This window comes from Lates calcarifer, linkage group LG11 (genome assembly GCF_001640805.2).
Source record: "Lates calcarifer isolate ASB-BC8 linkage group LG11, TLL_Latcal_v3, whole genome shotgun sequence".
In the NCBI taxonomy this organism is placed as follows: Eukaryota; Metazoa; Chordata; class Actinopteri; family Centropomidae; genus Lates; species Lates calcarifer.
The window spans coordinates 9,490,087-9,512,533 of record NC_066843.1 but is presented as its reverse complement, the minus strand read 5'-3'; the positions used below and the strand labels follow the sequence as shown (position 1 = coordinate 9,512,533).

Here is a 22,447-nt window from a genome sequence, read left to right as displayed (position 1 = left end):
TTTTGGGTCAAATTAGATTTCCTAATCTGTCAGTTTGTTTTGTTAAGAGCTACAAATACAGTTAACATGAGGAAAACAGGCTGGCCTATATAGCCAAAGACTATTGGAATAAAGACCCTCATCTTTAGTTTGCAGAGAAAATATGCCTCTTTATAGATGGTATGACGTATCATCCTTCGTTTCTCAAGTTATTTAACAGACTTCACAGAGGCAAGGACAGTAAAAGACTGCTTTGCGACACTACAACAGCAATCTGCTGCCGTCTAGTGGAGACACCAACATGTGACATTCACTTACATTCCTTCACGGGCCTATCCATGTGCACAGATGTGCAATGATCAAACATGATTCTCAGGATGTCACAATGTGTGAAAGCATCTAGAGTTACATACAGTAGATAACAGCGCAGCGTATTGCATTTATATAAATCTGTTGAAGGTTGAAGTGCCATTACAGTAAACTACATATTTTTTTCTTTAATGATACTCAAACAGCACAAAGTCAAATTACAAGCCTGCGTGGGAAGGGTTATCTAATATGGGTGAAATCTGCTGACATTTTACTTTGATTAAATATTTGCTAAAAATCAGCAGCAATAGGGAAATCGACTCGCGGGATTTTATTTCTCCAGGGATTTTCACGCAAGCGACTACCAGATTCGTTTCAGTTGAATGGTGAAAGCCTAACATACATGTCGGCTATGGCGAATGTCTGGGCGCCCTTTATTTATACATTAATAATCGTTAAAATGTATCGTGTCGATTGCATCAATGGTAAACAGCGCTGGCTGGAAGTCACGTGTGACTCTCTCCCGACAGCTCTACGTCAGCTGAAGCGCTGATTGGCTGAACCTTTCAGCGACAGCGTGACCTGCTCACCGATTGGTCTTTGATCCCTGTCAGTCATCGTGGTCACCGCCCTCTGATAATGCAGCATGGGCGAAAATACCAGACCCAAGAGCTACAGCTGAGGAAGCAGACCCTTGTATTGTCAACGATTTTGGACGACTGAACAAAAGGTGAGCGATCAAACGGCCTCTGGATATACGTATCATGTGTTAGCATGTATCTCCAGGGTGACGTTGTTGAACAGACGGGTAGGATGTGGCGGCTGAGGAATGTTAGCTACCTGGACGCTCAGATGCTAACCCACATTGCAGCATTGAGGGAGGCTGGAGGCTCTCGCCACGTTAAGTTAGCTCGCTGGCTAAATTGCTGCTCTTGCTGTCAAGCGTAAAAAAAGGCGAAACGCGATACAGGTGACAGCAGTAAAAGACAAATCATTAAATATCGAAGGGGTAATATATTTTTCAGGGTAAATACAACGTTTTATCCCCGCACTTGAGACTCTTCAGGTCGACAATAGCTGTGGTTGAGATTAGCAACCTAGCATTTATGCTATAATGACTGGCCCGATGAGTTCAGTCCAGCTGGTGTGGAAGAGGCTACCCAGCTACTGCATTGTGTTTGTAACGGTGTTTACTGACCAGGGGAACTGAAAACACGAGAAGTCAGACAGCCAACTAGTTGTCTGAACAAGCTAAAACACTGGAGGGATTTTAGAACTGACAGCAGTAACGGTGCTGCCTTCAGGTGCTCCCCCTAAAGTCCATCGTTCGCATTTCTTATCCACTAGTGGAATACATGTGATTTGAGGTGCTTATTGGTTATGTATAACTAAAGCATGTGGTAGGAGTAGTCTTTGCTTTTTGCTTCTTGATGTCGTGGTACAGATATAAGTGGTCCAGCAGCGTTTGTGCCAGCAAAACAATTGCGTTGATTAAATGAATTACCAAAAGAAAATTGTAGGCTGCTTGATAAATTAATGGCAGTGCTAGACTCTGTTCAAATGCAGACTGATGTCTGAACAAGTGGTGTATCTGAAAATCTTGGCATCTCCATTCACATTTTTAACTGTTGTTTTCTCATTCATAAAAACAACAAAAACAATATTTTTGGAGGCCATTGAGGTCATCATATGTTCCTCACCTTGTCATTTAGGTGTAAGTCATCACTTTGCCTAATATTAGTATTAATCATCTGCATTAACATATCAAAAATGAATCAGTTGTTTTGTAAATAAAATGGCAGAAAATTATTTAAAATGCCAACCAGAATGTCTCAAAGGATTAGGTCCAAAATCCTAAGATATTTAGTTTTCTGTTAAAATTTACAACCATTAATCAATAAATTATTGCAGCTGTAATCACCACTACTCAACAAATATTTTGTTCTAAATTCATTTTTAACATTAAATTGTCTCCCAGGCCATATGTGGGCAAATTATTTGTGTTGCTCAGTTACTCTACTTGAGTTACAAGGCAGAGAATTGTGACATCCAACACAAAGAGTTGGCTGCAATGCAGTATTATATTTTTGAGACAGATTATGTTAAAGGGAGAAGAGGGTCTTTATTTCTATCTGTGTTTCTGTAGGTCTGCACACAAATACACCAGTCTTCCAAGCTTTTTAGGCAGCCCTACACTTTTAGATTCACTTTTGTGTAGAATTTACACATGGGGAATATATTTAAAAAATAAAACAGAAAAAAGTGATAACAAATCTGCCCAAATAAAATCTCTATATCGCAAAGACAGGTGTACCATTCAACAATTAAGACTAAATATATTTTTGCTCTCCTGCTAGAGCCATTCAGAGTCTGACATTGATAACGAAGGTCTGTGAAAATTCCTCTAAAATTAATGTTGCAAGAATTCAGCCTATCTCATTTAGGCTTTGTGAAGTTCACTTTGTTGGTTTTGGTTTTCTTGTTAACTTGTCCAAATATTAAAAATATTGTCTGTATTTTGAGGAAAAGTTTGTTTTGCTAATTCCTTCCCTCTATTGGCATCATCATATGTAGGAGTGAGGGTTAGGGTGATGGCTAGAGCATTTCTACAAAATGAATAAAATATTGTCACTGCCACTGATGTGTCTAAGCATATCAGTGTGAGTATTACCTCCAAAATATGAGACAAGCAGATTACAGTTCTTACAAGTTAATGGCACAGTCATTAAAATGGTTTAACTAGACGGTATGAATATACATGAATGCTAAATTCGAAAAAAGTTTATAAAAGTCAATTTGACTACCTCATTGCCAGTAGTATTGATACATACACATGAACTGAAATGGTAAGTCGAGCCATAGGCTTTGCCAACAACAGCAGGTGGTGCCAAGCTAACAGACGCATTTGAAAGTACAATGCAATAAAAAAATAATAATAATAAAAAAAATCACATCTGTTAGTGACATCTTTTGTGATTTGTCATGCGCCCACACCTAGGAGACTACTAGCACTTTTAACATTAAAAGGCATCTCACATTACCTGATGTAATTCTATAATTCACATCACCTTACGTTATCAAAAAGTTGGAGCCTTAAGTGACAGGACTTCAGATAATTGCTCATCGTCAGTGTAGCTGCTAAGACATTTCATGGCAACATAAACATTAGATAATTTCTGTGTGAAATGAAATGACTAATTGTCATGACGTGATAATCATATTTAACATCTGCATTGTGGTAAGTGTATCAACATCTCTGCCTGGTCTGGCAGTTGCATCACTGCAGTTAGCTGTGTCCCTGCAGGCTGTGTCGTTCTTAGTTGTATCAGTATCAGCAGCACGTGAAGGTCAACGTGCCCTTGTGCATACAATGCATGTTCAGCCCTCCTTCTCTCCTCATGACGTCACTGCCCACTCTGATAAGCATGACTCTTGTGGCACTACATGCCTTTGGTGTTTTAAGCGTGGCTACTGACACATCTACATGATGTAATGCTTTCACTTTTGGAGGTTGTTGTTTGGAGCACTCGCTACATGTTGAGTAAATTTAGGCGATAGAGGGCTGAATGATTGGTTTGCTCACTACTCAGTCAGCAAAGAGCACGTTTCGCCAGCCTGCTGCCTTTTGTAGAAAATAACACGTCAGAAGTCATTCACGAAGCTGACTCTGGCAGAGGGCTGTTGTGGAAATGTGCACACACTATTATCTATACTGAAATGGTCGTTTTAGTGCTCTCAGCTACACTGTATTTAAAGAGACAGCAGACAGACAATGCAAATGTTTTCATTTTTTCAAGCAGCATTGAGTCAATTATTGTTTTTGCATCTATCATATCACTGATGACAAAATTTGCTGATGTATGGAAGAAACATACCACGTCACAGAATCAAGAGAACAATGAAAATACCTGATGCAAGCAAAAAAAATTATATGTATAAGAATTTGACTTGGCGGTTAACAGCAGCTGTTTACATCCTATATGCTCTAAATGCTCCTCCTCCTCCCTATCTCATACACCCCCCCCCCCACCCCCTCCCACCACCACCACCACCCTCTGTTACCAACATCTGATGTCTTGCATAACTGTGGCGACAGCTGCCAAGACCGAGCTGGCTCCTCAGATGCACTCCGTTCTTATATCTATTGTGGAGCCACGTCAGGATACGTGGCCCGGAGAGGTACCTACTGAAGCACAAACAGACAGGGCTGTTAATAGGCACTCAGCTGAGGGATAAATTAAACATTTATTTGATCAACAGAAGGTTTACTTTTGCTCCTGTTAAACTCTGAGACAGTTCAAGGTGTTGCGAGGTGCCTTTGAATAGGGTGTAGATGATGACATGTTATTGATCGCTGCATGGGAAATTGGGTGAACAAGCTTTATTAGATGCTTTGTGTGGCCTCATGCAAAGTGACTCTTCAAACAATTTACGACACTGACGCCCGATCTGTCTCCCTCTGCAGTGATGTTCCAACAATGCCGATAGTGGATAAACTCAAGGAGGCATTAAAACCCGGTCGAAAGGAGACAGGCGATGAGGGTGACCTCAACAAATTGTTGGCCTCTTCTGCCAAGAAGGTCCTTTTGCAGAAGATAGAGTTTGAGCCTGCCAGCAAGGGTTTCTCCTATCAGCTGGACAGCTTAAAGAACAAGTATGTGATCCTCAATCCCAGGAATGAGGGTGCTACTGGGCAGAAGGCCACAGAGCCTGCCCAAATAAAGAGGCAAGGTAGGTTCTCAGATTGAAATGGAAATTTAGCAGAGTTTGATAGCTTGACATTTTGCATATTTGTTCTTTGATTCTAGCCCGTAAAAGCTCAGATCCTGTATTATTTTGATCAGTGTTACAAAACTGATTGCACTCCTCATTCAGTCTCAGAGAATGTGGTCGGGGGCCAGAGCGATGGGATCCCTGCCCCACAGAAGATGCTCTTTCCAGGGAACAAGCTCACCCTCAAATGGGAGCGTGTGTATAGGGTGGGAGCCGGACTCCACAACCTCGGAAACACCTGCTTCCTCAACTCCACGGTGCAGTGTCTCACCTACACCCCGCCACTTGCCAACTACTTACTCTCAAAGGAGCACAGCCGTGCCTGTGAGTACCTGAATCATGCTGCCAGACTCATAGCATTTACACTCCCATTCATTTACCTTTTTTCTTACCACTACACACACACACACACACACACAGTTTTAAGTTTGGGAAATGACGGTAACCCCCACCACTGTTACTCTACGTGCAGACACGTGGCTGAAAGTCACTGTGGAATGCAAGCCAGAGCAGCTGAAGAGGAAAAACAAAAACAGCTGCTTCAGTCTGTTCACATTAAGTTGTACTTAGGCTCTGACACATTGAGACGTCTGTGATCATTTTTAACAAGCCAAGAAAACAGACTCACTAACCTCTAAGTGTCAGAGCTGTAGGCTCAATTGTAAAGTAGTATTCAGCCCAAATGGACAGAAAATGTATCACAGATACAAACCTTAAATTATTACTAATTACTTATCGTTTTGTGTTATTTCAGGTGACACAGATATTGAGATGTTTAAGCCTTTAAAATCAAATTCCCCTCTATGGAAACTATGAGGGGAAAAAACGTGTTTAATAAAGGCTCCACAACTATCAGCTACATATGCCTGGCTCATCATTTTCAGTTTTTACCAATTTTCACTGAAAAATAACCAGTAATGGGGGTGGTTTTGTAGCAGGCACAGCTCAAAATATGTTTCAGACAATAGAAGGTTATGAAATAACAGTACAGTCATTATCAGAGTCCTTCAAATTGATGAAAAAATATTACAAATCATTATTTTTTTTTATCAGATTTTTCACCTTTGAACACCAATACATTTCTGAATATTTGTTTGAAAAAACAAAATCCTAAAATTATGAATGTGTTGCATGTCTTGAATACTATTAGCCAGATTCTGACCTATTGCTTTGTGATGCACATTAATGTTTTTCTGAATCTGAATACTGACCTTCAGTGAGATTACGTTTTCATTGGGACATATATTGATTTAAATATAACTTCATAGCACAGTTCTGTAGATTTCTTTTGCAAGGCACTCTAATTATCTTATGGTGTTGTTGTGTTTCAGGTCACCAGTCAGGCTTTTGTATGATCTGTATCATGCAGAACCATATCATCCAAGCCTTTGCCAACACAGGCAATGCCATCAAGCCTGTCTCCTTCATCAGAGACCTGAAAAGTAAGAAAGCTGCCATCCCTCAACACTGTGTGATTGTGTGTCTGAGCAGTGTGCGTGGAGTTTCAGTGTAGGCTCTGACAGGAGTCACAGCCACCTGCTTCTTTTTTTTTTTTTTTTTTTTGAATATTGCCAGAGGTACAGTGACACAACACTGGCCACAGTGTCCCATGTGACAACAGCCAGTAACTGCAGCACATAAGTGGAGCGGTGAGACTGCAGGCTCTGAATGAGCACCAAGTAGAGAGTAGGGATGAGGTGTGAGTTGCACCTTGACATGGTGAAGTACTGTGCTGTAGTCTCACAGGAGCCCTCCCTACCTGCCTGCGACTTCCTTATGTGCTGCTGCAATCATGTCTCCACCTCCTGTGCCGCTTTTTCTCTCTCCCTCCCCCCACTTCATCCCTCCCTCTCTCCTTCCCCAATGCCCTCTCTGTCTCCTTGTGACTGCAGGCTGAGAGGAGCAGCTTTAGCACAAAAATCTACAGTCCACCCTTTTCCCTCCCTTTTTTTTTTTTAAACCAGGACAGAGAAACATACTGTATGTGTTTTACAGTTTTCCTCTACATTAATTTAGTTGTTGACTACCCCCATGATTAGAAATGTGCCACTGATTCTAGAGTAATGCAGATGCATACAATGAAAATTCAACATCTGTGTCTCTTGCTCAGCATGCTCCGCCCACCCAGAAAATACAAATACAGATCAATGTCATCACAAATAAAAAAAAATAAAAATCGAAACAGCTTACTGTAACTGCTCCTGGAATCGCCCCAGGATCTCACTGCTGGGTTCTCGCAGACAAAATAAAACCATAACCCTCCAATCAAATACCAACAGATTTCATATAGTCAAGATATGAGAAGTGCGTCAAACAGGTCATTAGTGCGTGGTATCTTATTCCTTTTTCCCACTCAAGGCTGACTCACTGTCATAAATCTGCCGGGATGCTATGCTGGGAATGTGGTGATGACCACATTATAATTCCACCAGCTCATACTTTCCCATTTTCCCATTAGGACATAACAGTGGAGAGAAAGGGTTTAGAGCTACATTAGCTCTAATGTGCAACTTTTAGATGAGACATCAGTCTGCTGAAATCACTAAGTGACTGTAAGCTTTTTATTAGATCATTGTTGAACTGCTTGTCTGAGTTGTATGAGGTACCAACATTACAGGCCAGCTGTAAGTACCCATGAAAGAATACTCTTAACTTAAAAATATATTAAACAATCTTCACTGATTATTACTCCATACATTCACCTACTGGCCATACGTAAACTACCAGTGCTTAGAATACCATCAAAGGAAGGCACTCAGGAGGCATCCTAACCAGATGTTCAAACCACCTCCTGTGTGGCTCCTTTCGACATGAAGGATCGGTGGCTCTACTCCGAGCTCCATCCGGATGTCCAAGCTCCTCACCCTGTCTCTAAGGCTGAGCCCAGACACCCTGTGGAGGAGGCTTATTTCATGCATTATAACCTGCTCTTTGCCTCTGCAACATCTGTATTGGCAGATATTCACCTTGACTGCCATCCGCCCATCTGCAAATAAGATGACATTCATCAATGGCAGTTGCTGATATTTATCTGTTGTGTTGATCAGCTTTGCGCTGGATAGCTGTTGTGTTGGTTATTTGCGGTCTGATGCAGACAACAGTACAATACCCAGCTGCAGATTTGGAGTGGTATTATAACCACCAATAACAGCCTCTAGCTGTCCTGTGAAAGAAGGTTATACTAAAGGTTGTTTCTTAAATTTGTGCAATGGAATTTGTGTGCATTTAAGCACCAGAATTGGCATCCCTAATATAAAAGTCTTTTTGCTCTGAACTTGCCTGTCTCAGAAGGTGGTGTGGCAAAAACATGAATAATTGTCACAAAGCACTTAACGTTTTTAGCCCTCAGTGTTTGAAATCGTGAGTTAGCACAAAGCTAACTTGCACTTCTGTCTCCCACAGAAATTGCAAGACATTTTCGCTTTGGAAGCCAGGAGGACGCCCATGAATTTTTGCGGTACACCATCGATGCCATGCAGAAAGCCTGTCTCAACGGCTACCCAAAGTAAGGCTTTTTTATTGTTTCCTAAAAGTGTTAAAAATATGTTCTGTTTTGGATGAATATGGTTTGATGATCTTTTTCTTTGTTCCCTTCCTGTCTGTAGGCTTGACAGGCAGACCCAGGCCACAACGCTGGTTCACCAGATCTTTGGAGGTTACCTCAGGTCAAGAGGTATTGAAAGTTTCTTCAGTCAAAATTAAACTGATGGTTAAAGTTAGAATTTAACCCGGTTCTGTAAGATGTAACTTGCAAAACTATTACGTAATAATTATTTATTATATAATAATAATTATTACTATTTTCATCTAGTTGTAAGTGTTAGTTTGGTATAGTGACTAGTGACATTTAGAGATGTCATGAGTGAAAATGAAAAGAGCTTTGAATGTAATGGTAATTCCCCTAAATGTTTGATCTGAGAGTTAGAGGCAGTTGTTGAGGTTCTTGATTGTTATGTGTTTACAGGAAGTGGAACAGACGCTCATGTGAAATATTCCACTAATCACAGTGAGCCTGCATTCAGATTTTATTTTTAATTCTGTTTTTCAGTGAAATGCTCTATTTGTAAAAGTGTGTCTGACACATATGACCCTTATTTGGACATTGCTGTGGAGATTCGGGTAGGTTTTACAAAATCTTAATCTGTCTTTTATTTCCATGAAAATATTATTATATTGGTATATAATCACTGCTTCTCTAAACTTAAGCAATACTGAGTAGATTTCTGTCCTTGTTTTTCAGCAAGCAGCAAACATTGTGCGAGCCCTGGAACTGTTTGTTAAACCAGATGTATTAAGTGGAGAGAATGCCTACATGTGTGCCAAGTGAGTGCCTACATTTTTAAGTAAATCTGCTGGACTTAAAAAATATTTTTATAAATATATATTCATTTTTCACATTAGACATCATTTTTGACTGAAGTATCATTTTTCTTTCTTTTTTTTTCCTCCAGGTGCAAAAAGAAAGTGCCAGCAACCAAACGCTTCACAGTCCATCGAACATCTAATGTTCTGACGCTTTCCCTGAAGAGGTTTGCCAACTTCAGCGGAGGCAAAATAACAAAGGTTAACACAGAATTCTCATACAGTTGGCTGTTTGAAAGAGCTGTCTCAATTCTTAGTGTGTCTAATATTTCCATATACCATCTGTTTCTGTTTTCAGGATGTTGGATACCCAGAATTTTTGAACATCCGCCCATACATGTCTCAGAGCTCAGGTGATCCTGTTATGTACGGCCTCTATGCTGTTCTGGTGCACTCTGGGTACAGCTGTCATGCTGGCCACTACTACTGTTATGTCAAGGTAAGGCAACTAGATGCACACCTTTTTCTATGTTGAGATGAGCCAAAGGCCTAATATAGCCAGTAAGGTTAAAAACATGGCTACCTCTGATAGTGTACATGCTATCAGCAGTTTCAGTGAGGTATAATGACTCTCAGACTATGTTTGGGGTATAAAGTCCCTGTCATCAGATTTATGGCATGAAATCATCTTAACTTTTCATAGTTTAACTGTAGATAATTAAAGGTTAAATAAATACATTTCACAGCAAGTTGCTATAAAAGGTTAGAGTTATGCTAGACCTCTTGTGATCCGTATTTTGAATGTTTTTTTCTTGTTTCCTCTTAGGCAAGCAATGGACAGTGGTATCAAATGAATGATTCAATGGTGCACTCTAGCAACATCAAAGTGGTCTTGAACCAGCAGGCTTATGTGCTTTTCTACCTGAGGTAAGACACTGGAGCGCTGCAAGAGATCAAAAAGGCTGTTTCTGTTGGATATATAATTAAATAAAGCAGAGTCTGTGTTTGTATATTAAAGGATCCCTGAAACCAAGAAGAATGCAGATGGGCAGACCACCAAGCAGGGAATGTTGCATCCTGGGAAGAACAGCGCATCATCTGAACAGATAAAGCGGACCAACCTGAACGGCCCTCTCTCATCCCCGCAGGTCACAAAGGTAAAAGGCAAGACATTTATATATAAAACATTTGTATGGTTAAAGGATGCCAGTTTCACAGCTTGTAACAATTTGGTCAAATACTGTGTAAATTTAGTACAAGTTCACCTCCTCTCTGCAGAAACTTGAGCCTGCACAACTACGCAAGATCCAGTCCGTGGATGGTGGTTTGGGCCTGCCCGTTTCCAGAAATGGTGTGAACACTCAGCCACAACCTAGACTTTCCAACTGGACGTCATCCTCCAATGGTCCACCAAAGCTGCTGGGCGGACCCACGGTTATCGAGGAACCTTTCAAGAAGCTGAAGAAGCCCTCTCCCCAGAGCCAAGCGCAGTCCCAGCAGCAGCACTCCAACCCCTTCCAACAACGGGGTCGGCAGGACGGAGGGAGACAAAAAGCAGAGTGGCGAGGGCAGAGGCATTGCAGCATCTACCTCATTTAAGTCTTTGTCTGACTCTTCCTCTGCCGACACCACTGACTCAAAGGTAACATTTGCAGTTAAGAGGAACGAACAGAAATTTTGCTTTAAAGGCAGAATCAGGGTTGTTTTTTTATCAAGAGTGTTGCTGTCCAAACTAGATATGGAAGTGTTAAGACTCTCATTATGATATGAAATCTCTGTAATATTAAAAATTGCAATTTAAAGAGAAAAAAATAATGCTGTCAAAACTGTCCAAAACCCAACTTTCAAAATAGCTGCCAATTTAAATGCAAATTTTGAGAACGTAAGGTATGCCAGCCTGATTGCCTCTGTGTCGGCCAGGACTCCGCAGGTCCCAAAAGCGCGCCAGTAGGAGAGATGCCCTCCACCCCTCGAAAGGGCTCCAATGGACTGGCGTCTCCAGCCAAGAGCGTGGAGCGCTCACAGAGCACGGAGGAGCAGAAGACGGCGAAAATAAAACCCCCGGCCCTCAACAACATCACATCCGAAGCCACCAGCACCATGTCACCTCCGCCTGCCAAGAAACTGGCCCTGTCAGCCAAGAAGGTGAACTTCATTCCCATCTACAGCAGCAGCACCTAAGCACTAAGCAGTCTTAGTGCAAGCTCATGATACCTTGGTTCCCTGTTGCCCCCACTCCACACTGCTATCTCAAATTTGACCATTGTTTTCAATGAGTAGTTTTATTAAGGCAAGTAAACTCTTCCTCCAGTTTATTTTCTGCTATATGTAGTGTGTTGTTTCTCCAGTGTGCCTGTCTAATCAACCACATGGTAGCACTTGTTTAGAGTTTGTCTTCTTTTCCTTTAGTTTGTTCTTTTTTTCTAACCATTTCTAATTCTTCTCTGCCATACCCTTTCCTCCTTGTTTTCCTCCCTCCATCTTTTCCTGCCATCCCTTTAACCGCCCCCTTTTCCTTATTTGATTCTCTTCCTTATTTTTGTCACATTCATGGCTATTTTCTTTAGACCACCAAGTTTTTATTTATGTCGATAACTGCAGGCTCGCAGCCGGAGTCCGAGCAACATTGATGCTCTGCCCCCTTTGTCACGCCAGCTGTCCAGTGACCCCACGCATCAAAATCAACTTAACCCCCTCACCTTTGCCTCACCTTCTCACACTCACAGGTATGAAGAGTGAGCCTGATATCACACTTGTCAATATAATGTAGGTTTGGCCATGTGAATTGACAGTGGCACTCTGAATCCCCTTGTTCTCTCCTCAGAGCTGGTCCATTCCATTCACCTAAAGTCCAGTCATCGCTTTTTGCTCACTCAAGTGAATCCTTCAAACAGCAGAGCCCTCAAAAACAGTCCCTTCTCTCCACACTGCAAAAACCAAATGCCAGCCTTTCTCTTAAAACCAATGGGCTTCACAGTCCCAGCCCAAAGAGCCCCAAGTCTTCCAACAACATCAGCTCGGCGGTCCAAGAGCCAGACCTCAACAGCCCTTCAGCTCAAAAGGTCAACCCGAAGAAGAGGAAGAAAAAGAAGCGCCGCCATTCTGAGGTGGAGGATGAGGCAGAGCCAGTCACATCACCAACTACGGTGACACAGGCCAACCTCCTGGAAATGGCAAGTGAGAAGAAGCGCAAGAAGAAAAAGAAAAAGCGAAAAAGGGACACTGAGGACGGAGAGAAATCGAAAGAGAGGGAATGTGTCCCGTCTCACCTGGACACATCAAACCAGGAGGAGGATTGGTGTCAAGGTGGCATGTGGAGTCTAACATCCAATCCAGAAAAAGAGCAGCCTAAGCAAAAGCTTCAGTTAGCTTCTACGACCCCAGCGCAGTGTGAGTCAAACCGTGAGGAACAGGGAAGCGACTCTGTGTTGTTGAAGAAGAAGAAGAAAAAGAAAAAGAAGAAGATGCAACTGGTGGAGACTCTGCAGGACACAACTTCAGCTTGCTCTGCATCAGAAAGGTTGGTTGAAGGTTCACTATTGTCTTTGTGTCCCTCAGAGGGTATACATCCATGCATCTTTTCTGTTCAAATCGTCAATCATCTGTTCTTATCATTTCTGTTCAAAAAGCACTGCCACAAGTTCATTTGGAGCCCATTATTTTAGAAAACCAGGGTATATGACTTTTTCTCTGTAACAACCAGCTTGCTCTTTCTTTGAACTGTGCTCATGTTCAACTGTCAGACACTTCAACAAACTCTCACAATGCAGCAACCGTGCTACATACTTGCTACAGCATAAGAATGAATAAGTACTTGTTTCTTAAAGTGTTTGTTTAATTAGTCAGCTCAATATAAAGGACTTGACATTGGGCATTCCTTCTAAAAGTATAGAATTTGCTCAACCTTGAGAAAAGTTAGGGTCAAGTGTAGGTAAAGCAGATGCTACATTATTCTTTCTCATAATTCATTTTCATTTATTAACACACACATACAAAAATTTCCTTTCTGTTTGCAATAAGCGCATTAACTCAGCTGAACTAATTTTTTTCCCCCCAGCAGCAACTCTGAGATGAAGGCCACTGTCGTCCAGAATGATACAAGAGATCTGATAAAGTTGAAAAAAAAATTAAAGATGAAGAAGAAGAGGCTAAAAGAAGAGGTGAGACTGTGGGAGGAGAGCAGGCGATGTTCAGACGGGCAGAATGATGAGCCTGAAGCTGCGAAGCCCCCTTCAAAAAAGAGCACCACAGAGAATGACAAAATAAGCAAACCAAGCGCAGGTATGTGAGCATGGACTTGCATGCACATACAGTACATACAAAAAAAGGTACATTCATACAATGCAAAATCCAGTGAGAATGTGTGATCTTGTTGCCATGCCAACACTGGATATACAATACCCTACTATACCCATTGGAGCTATTTAACCAAAATCATTCTGCACCACCGCAGCCTCTCAGTCTTTCATTTCAGTGACCGGTCATTTCATAAATACACTATGAGTACGTGACTCATTAGATTTTGAGAATGTTGTATTTAATCACTGTTGCACTGATTGTTTTCCACATCCAGCCACAGTGGTAGTGTGGGACAGCCAAGTGAAGGACGGCTACAAACGCAGCCAGGCTCCAGCGGCTGATGGAAGCGCATTTGGAGACAACACTCCGACCCGAGCTGCTCCTGTAGCCTGGGATGGAAAAAAGACAAGTGGTGTGGTAGAGGAGCTGCTCAGGAATGCCACAGATAAGGCCTATGGAGCCAATGGTGAGACACTGCCTCTCTGTGTACATTTGAACTTTTGTAATGGAAAAAAGTTGTTACATGTACTTATTAGTTTTGTTTGTCTTATGTAGTCCTCAGTTGGGATGGAGAGGTCTCTTCGATCAGTAGAGATGCCATTGAAGATGTCCGCCATGCAAAAAATGACACTGTGATCGATGAGTGGGATGAAGACTTTGACAGAGGAAAGGTGAGGGGAAAAAATAAACGCAACAGGAAACTGTAAGAATCATGCATTAGATCTTGGTGCTTCTTAAGTATGTAAGTGCAAATTTATGACTGCCTGTCTCACTGCTTATTGTTCCTGCTCTCTTCTTTTCCCCATTTTTACTTATAAATATGAAGGTAAAGAAAATGAAAAACTATAAAAAAGAAAAGTGGAGAAGTGGCAGCAACATCTTCCAGAAGATCCAGGACAGGAAGAACAAGTGGTCCGTAACACCTGGAGGGAAGAGAGTTTTTGGAGTCCGTCGCTGAGTCCCGACTGCTGTTGAGGTCACGCTGACTGGAAACTGAGACAACAATACTGTATACCAAACTTCTGTACCTTATTCTCTCTCTTTTTTTTTATTTGAATTTTTTAATCTTTCTTGTTTTCACTTCAGACCCAAATTTAAGAATAGAATTGAGCCAAAAGCAGCACAGCTGACTGCGTTAACTGACAAATGTGAAATGTTGTCTTCATTGGCCAGCTGGATTTGACCACTCATGTCCCCTTTTAATCCAAATGCCACGGCAAGTGGCTCAAGCTTTTCTATGCATGCAGTGTTTAACAGAAAACCCTTACACATACATGTCACATGAATTACTGTATGTTGGCATCCTTTGAGCCTTAGTTATTGCCCTGAAGCTACTATGAAATTTAATATAGTTTACCATATTTCTGAAAGATAAGCTAATAATGAGAAAGGATATCTGCAACTCTCTGGCTGTCTTTTACTGAAACCTGTGCAGAATCTCAGAGCATACTATGCTGCTTTTGCAGACGTAAGGGCTCAGAAAGTCAGACATTTAAAAAAGTGACCTTTTTTTAAACCCTTCTCCTGAAATTACTCGATACTAAATTACAATGATCAAAAATTATACATTAAAACTATCATTTTCTTTATTTTATACCTTTATCAGCTATGTGGCTTGTTTTTAAGGTCCAAATTTTGCCTGCGTATTGTTGGTAAAATTAAGGTTTAAAATTGCCACCGTTTTCTAAATGTGCATGTTTAAATTGGTTCAAAATGTGATATGGTAAATTTTATTTTTAGTTTTGCTATCTTGGTTATGTTCATTTTTGTTAAGTTTATTTCAGATGCCAATATATTTAAGACCACAAGTAAGTGCTCAGCTGATTTGTATAAACATTTTGACTGTTTGTGGAAGCCTTGACATTGATGAACAACACATGAGAAGCTATTACTTTCATTATATCTGTATGTTCACCTGGAACTTCTCGGAGAGCTCATAGTGCAATGTGCATTTGCAGAATAGAGGTTGTGGTTGTTTGAGGAAATCAAGACATGAGCAGTTATTTTCTGTGCAGCTATTAAACTCTGTAGCTCATCTCATCAGTCCAGTGTTCAGAGGCTCTCAGTCTGGAGATTTGACCTTTCCATTCTCTGTGACAAACCTCACCATAAACTGTTCTTTACCAATGTACTGAAATAAAAGGGTTAAATTTTATACTTCAGGCACTGTGTTAGAATGGGACTGCAACATGCTAATAATTTCTTTTCCCCTTGTATCTTATATCTCTATGCAATTTTCTGATGGTCATGCTGGTCACCTATAAACTGGGCTAAGACTCAGGAACCCAGCCATCCTGTATCCCATCTTCATCTCTGATCAGACGCCCCTGTTTCATATCAGAGTAGTCCCTCTGCCTGGACCACCATTTTGCATCCTGTACATCCTGTAGAAACTGTTTTATACAAAGTATTTCAGGTGTGGAAACCATGGGATCATCTTGCACCAATCCGGGCACAGATGCGTAGAGAAACTAATGTTATAACAAAATGCTTTGCCAGTGTAGAAGACTGTACAGTCCATCTTGTGCTACCTGTGTTTCCCTCCAACGCTGTAAAGATTTGCCCATGCATTTCTTTTCATTCTAGAGATGTTGCCTTGAATTGGCTATAAAAAAGTATAGGATTTAATGTTATAAATATATAATTTAAAGAAGAAAAGACACAGATCTTTAATGTGCTACTAATATTTGGATCAGTTGGTGGATGTTAACCCGAGAATTTATCTGCAAATGTGTTTGTTCATTTGTGTAAAAGAGAGTTGTCTGTTTTCATGCAAGACCTTCCCTATGTGACTGTAGTGTGTACAGTACAAGAGAGGCTACGACAGTCTTAATTTCCACGGGACGTGTTTGTCGGCTGTGAAATCAACATAGGGTGTGACTCTCAAACTGACACAGAGGAACATTTACCAGTGTGAATGGACGGTTCACATGTTTGCATTGATGGTTCTATATTTTGCACCACTTTTTCTGACCATGGAAGAGACCTTTCATAATGAAAGTGTCTTTACCACACTATAGTTAACTATAAAGGTGCAATAAAGTTGTGACTTTTGTGAGCTGATTGTGCATTTTTCTGTCTTCTACTGCTTTGTATGCCCCCCCCCCATCTTAGATATCATGTGAGTTATGAGCAGTTAGCATGGTAGAAATGAGGTCATTTGATATTTTACAGGAAAACAGAGTAAAAAATCCATATTTGGAAATGGTTTTCTGCGGCTACATAGAGGGAGTGAAATCCATTATTATCAAACATAATTTTATTGTTAGACCAACTGAGCTGTATTAAGCCAGTATCGCATTTACATGATAAAAACTGATCCAGGAAAAAGCTGCTGCACTGCTGTCTGTAATTGGCTTCTGGCCACGCCCCATTCAGTGATGTCACTACAGGGGTTATCCCGTTGGACATACCTCGTGTGGTCAGAGGTGCAAGAGTTGCTGTATGCAGAAATTTTAAAGCAGCTGTGGTTTGATGTTTTTATAACAACATTATGTGACAGTGTGAAAGGAGTGGTCTATAGTGATGAACCGACGGCGCAGTATCACCTGAATCTGCGGCTCCCCTCGGCAACGTAAGTTTTTGCTCACTACACAGACATCTTTAGCATTACTTTAAAGATATGCCTCACGCGAACCGCTCTCGTTGTCGTTTTCGGACACAGGCTAGCAAAAGGAAAAGCTATACATTACCTGTTTACCACTTAAAATTGTAGAGGCACAAAGGTAGCGACTAGCTGGTGAACACAGTGGAGCGTTTAACTGCTATAGACCAAAAACGGAGCTACAAGAGAGTGAACATAGACAACCATAGCTTCGTAACTTTTTTTCGTCTTTCTCCGACCTTAGACATGACGCTTTTCATAATAGTAATAGTCTTGTCTAGTCTGTATATTAGCTTACAGGTTTTTCGAGAAACATCTGTGTTCTACGTAGTCACACAAATCACAGGCTACCAGTAACCGGCAAAGTTGTAAGCTGAAGATAAGTTAGAGCGTGACATCACATCTGGGATGGGAGGGGCCAGCATGTGCACCGGCTCCTCTGGATGCATATTAGCGGCCAGAGCAACATCGGCAGCACACACGCATCCTTAACGGCAACTGTGGGGGGACAAACAGAACAGCAACAAGCAGAAAAGTAGCACCTCAGAGTGAGCTCGTGTCTTTCTTTCTAGAGCCTGCCATCAAGTTGAATCCTGGGAGGGGAGGAGGAGAGGAGGGCAGAGCGAAAAAGAAGAAACGAGAAAGGGAGGAAGGAAGGAGGAAGGTATCCGGATTGCTGCGAGCTCTTGGCGAGAGACATCCCCGGACAGTGACGCCTGCAGCAGCATCAGGACCACCAGGATGGAGGGGGAGAATTACGGTTTGTCCTCATCCCACCCTTAACACAGACTGCTTGGCATTTAGAGGATGCTTTGATCCAAGCCCCTGATAGTACCATGAGTGCATGTTTTTTTAGCATTGGTGTCTTCAGTGTTCGTGCTCTGCTATGCCAAGTGATCAGAAATGACAGACTGTAGTCTACTGAGCATAGATGTTCATACTTCTGCCAATCTGATTGCTTGATGGGAGTGTTACAATGACAGCATGACATAATATAAAGTCGTACTCGACATTATGTCATACTTTACCATGTGTTTATCTGATTCGAATGCATGCACAGGATTTTACCCTGTTGGGGTTTTTATAAGCCAGTTTTAAAACAGGTGGCCTCTGTGGTACTCACAGCCAAAAGGATATAAAAAGATCTGTGTGATGAATTATTAAGCATCACACTGCAGTTATGACAGCACGGTGGACACTGTACAAATCCTCATATTTACACGGTATAATTAATGCAGTGAGAGACAGAAAAGTTCCTGCCCGTATGGGAATGGACATGATCCAAACTGATTTATTTATACTACGCTGGCATCTATTCTGAGATGCATAGGCTCTTTAGATGACACAGTTTGACAAAGTGCCTTCCTATGAAATTGCCCTTGTTGGTAAAATGAACCATCTTTACAGGAAATCCAGTGTCCTGACATCATGTATGCTATAGGGTGACCACCCTCACCCCACCCCACCACACACCCCACCGCCCATTCCTAGATTATGTCAGGCCACTATGAGCTAACTGATGGCTAGCCTTGGCTATGATAGAGGCTTCATCTCAATAATTTAGCAGTTTAGTTGTTCTGTGAGCTTAATGCATCTCAAAATAGAACCACCAGCAATGGCCTCATTGCAAGATTCCATCTGATGCCCTGTTAAAAGGAGGGAGGACTTTCTGTGACTCACTTATGAGAAATAAAAGTTTTAGTCTAATCTAAGTAGAAATCCATCTTTGAGGTTATTGATCTGCACTCATACATTTTTTGTGTCTCAACTTCTGGCATTGCTTATCCAATAGTCTTGGCCTATACCGAGTCCAGTAGTGACTTCTGCCAGCCCATACAGCAAGTTTTCTCTTAGTCTCACAGCTGGATAGTCATATTTCTGTGCAGTCTTCTTCTCTTGTCAGCGTTTCCCTATTTGCAATTCATCTGAAGAATCAGTCGATGATTATGTAATTATGTGCTAAAGTGTGAGGCATAAGAGAAGGGACATGTTGAGGCTCCCCAGCACATTCAAATAACACCCTCACTGTCCCTGACACCTCCTTTAGTCAAATCGGCTGTTCGTGGATCTGAATGAGTAAGTACGAGTCTCTCTTCATCTCTTCTGTCCCTGAGCACCGTGACTGTTCAGCATAATTGAAGTCTGAGAAGAAGAGAGGATAGAAGTAATACATCTGCTGTCAAGACTTGACTCTGACAGACTCTTGTAATTTTTTGTACAGGCATGTTTTTTTTCGCCTTCCTTTATTATTAATGTAAACTAGACTTATGCAACAAGAAATGTTATGTTCGTGTGGAGAAGGGCAGTGAGTCTGTATATTTTATAGCCTGGCCTTGATATATGTGCAGTAACCTTCTAAAATTTATGACAGGATTAACATACTGTGTTTTTGCACTCTGTTCCTGTGATGTTGCTAGGTGCTGGTGCCCGAAACCAGCTATCTTGGGATTTATTGGGTGCAGCTCTGTTTCAAGACTCACTTCAAAGGCTTTGAGCTGCAGGGTGTTGAAATATCTTTGTTTATCTTTTCTTTTTTTCTTTCCTCATGCACTTTTGCCATCTACCTGCACCTGTCAGTGCAGCTCAGCTTCTTTTTGCATAATGAAATGTGTACACACAAAGGAAACTGACTGCTTATAGGCGTGGTTGCACTACAACGGCAGGTACATGTGGTTGCTGCGGTTATGGGTGTCATCTCTACTCTCAGTCTGACCCCTCCTCCTCCCGTTTGACTGAGTGATTGACGTGTCAGAAGTATCGTTGCTTCTACTGGCCTGCAATATGTTGTTTTCCTGTCGTATCCTGTCACTCCTTACCCAACATGACGATGAGACAGGTCTACTCCAGAACTAAGCTGCTCTCACGTTCAAAGCACACTCACTGTCACCGTCAAAGCAGCAGCAGCAGCAGAATCTCAGTGGACTTATGCCGCCAAATCTTTTTTTGCGATAAAAAAAAGAAGAACCGTGACATAAAAATGAAAAGACAAAAAATAGAAGTTGAAAATTGTCACTTCAAAGTCAATGTAAATCTGCACTTGTGTTGCAGTTTGTCTTCTTACTCAACCCAATCTAGAAATAAACTGTCTTATAACAGAGATAACAGACTTATCCCTTTGTTTTTCATCATTTAATCTACACCAATCACAAAGGGTTGCAGCTAAAGAGAAGCACACTGAAGAAGAATATTAAAGCTTTAAAGCATCTGAAAGGAAAATTGGGCAATGAGTGCTGCAACTTTATCAGGAAGATGTTACTAAGCACAGTCAGTCTATATTTAGGCTGATAAGCCTTATCCTTTGTGGTGAGTATGTTCAGTTGAGCTGTACCAGCAGAGGTGCTTGTTCTGCTCCCACCCTAGCCAATTGTTAGTCACTGCAGGTGATGCTAACATTAGGCTGCTATGTAGGAGTTCCACCAACACAGATCAACAAGCTCTCTGTAGGTTTATATCCAAGTGGGGGAACACTTTCCATCACAGAAGGTTTGTCTGCCTACCTGACTTTTTAAAGTCAAACATACTGTATGGCTGATTTTCAACAGAATCTCCAAGCAGACTGTCTACTCTGGCAGCTGCAGGTTTTCTGATTGTAATATTTGTACATGGGTCTTCCACTTAGTTGTTCAACCTACGTACATCCCACAGCTGAATTAAAGCCAAGTCTGCTGTTCTGTAAACTCGAGAAACCTTCTGGCCTGCTAAGTGAACCAAGAATAATGGTGTTGTTGCATGCTATGTCCACCTGGTGGCATGTATGCATAACTGCTAAAGGAAACTGTCATTGGGTCCAGTTCAAGGCCAGGCCTATACACTGCACACAGCACCACACAGAGGAAATCACATCTCAGCAGCCTCTATTCCTCCTAAATGATGATGTTTGCAACATGACAGAGGCATGCATTCAATCGCTTAGGTGTGGTTGCACCTAATTATTTCTGTAATGGGAAATTTTATTGATTTCTATAGGAAAATTGTTTTTACATTTCCGACCCTCCCCCTGGAAGCACTGATTGCAGAATCAGCTCTAGAACAGCAACTGCTAATAGCTTATACAGGATTAATGCTGTATTTAAAATATGTTATTGTGGATATAAGTGGCTTTTATACAAATTATGCTTTTCTAGTGAGCAGACAGAAGCATAGGTCCCCTCTAATTTCTTTGCTCCATGGGAAGGCCTTTGACTAGTCTATAACTTTAGAGGTTAAAATTTATTATTAATGTTTAAATTCAAACAGAACACTTAATTTATCTCTGTTTTTGGACTAATATTAAGGTCCAATAGCAGACCTATTATATAATTGAGCACTGTGTCTGAGCAGCTTGGGCACCAATGGACCCTACCCTTAAGGGCTGTCCAGGCTGTTCCAAGCTGTCACTGAGTACATCTGGTGCTGTAAGTCTCTAATAGTTTTTTGCACTTTGCTTAAAATAACTCAGAAGTCCTTATGAGGCGATATTAAGAATAATGAATTTACATTTACTGTTATTGCTATGGCTAATTTGCCTTTATGGCTTTCATTAGAATACTTACAGTTTGCTGTGTGGACTCAGGCATGGCCACTTGACACTTTCAGTGTAATATATTGACATTATTCCATTTACAGCATGTATTTTTTCACCATCTATCTATCTATCTATGCACCCATCTGTTTACATGTAAATACTCCATGCAGTTGCTCTGTCAGTTGCTAACACACTCATTCAGAGAGGTACTGTAAGGTGGAGCCAAGCGGTGGGGGAGGAATATGCATACTAAAAAAGAGAAGAGAAACATTTGTGCTGACTGCACTGTGTCCTCTGCTGCTGTTCCTCCTGTGACAGGGCTGTTCCTCCGGGTGATGTGCAGCTGCAGCATTTTAAAGTAGCCAGGACTGACTTTGCAGTTCACAGAGAGGGGTGGCTGGGGGTCACTTTGAGGCACTGAACTGCAGTGAACTGGGCAATGATGGCTATATACATCAAAGGGCGATGTTACAGCCATGCAAAAACCCACAAATGCTGTGAGTGTCAGATCTGACCTTGTACCATACGCTAATTGCTGCAGACGTCTGTTGCTAACACGGCACCCTCGGTGGTGTGATTGACAATGAGGGCAGAGTTGAAGGGTTTATTAATGACTGACACTGAAGGAGAGAGTTCTGTTGTTAAGAAGTGACAGACACTTGGTGTGATTGACAGGC

At 41.5% G+C, this 22,447-nt stretch overlaps 2 protein-coding genes across 2 annotated transcripts in view; both read left to right on the top strand.

Annotated features, from left to right (window-relative positions):
* The first annotated feature begins 907 nt into the window (after nt 1–907).
* Nucleotides 908–16,720, top strand: usp36 (ubiquitin specific peptidase 36). The gene is given in 21 exon segments (XM_018704602.2): nt 908–1,018; nt 4,754–5,019; nt 5,164–5,385; nt 6,393–6,503; nt 8,464–8,566; nt 8,667–8,734; nt 9,110–9,180; nt 9,302–9,384; nt 9,513–9,624; nt 9,722–9,862; nt 10,190–10,290; nt 10,382–10,520; nt 10,642–10,854; nt 10,856–11,005; nt 11,284–11,508; nt 11,965–12,089; nt 12,188–12,883; nt 13,421–13,644; nt 13,937–14,128; nt 14,218–14,333; nt 14,489–16,720. Coding segments are annotated over 20 exon segments (3,477 nt in total). The 5' UTR covers nt 908–1,018; nt 4,754–4,766; the 3' UTR covers nt 14,621–16,720.
* A 1,133-nt stretch (nt 16,721–17,853) lies between these two features.
* cyth1a (cytohesin 1a) overlaps nt 17,854–22,447 on the top strand; it is a 39,592-nt gene continuing 34,998 nt past the window's right edge. Inside the window, exon 1 of the mRNA XM_018704603.2 lies at nt 17,854–18,026. Within this exon, the coding sequence (XP_018560119.1) occupies nt 18,008–18,026 (19 nt within the window). The 5' untranslated portion in view covers nt 17,854–18,007. The remainder of the gene's footprint in view (nt 18,027–22,447) is intronic.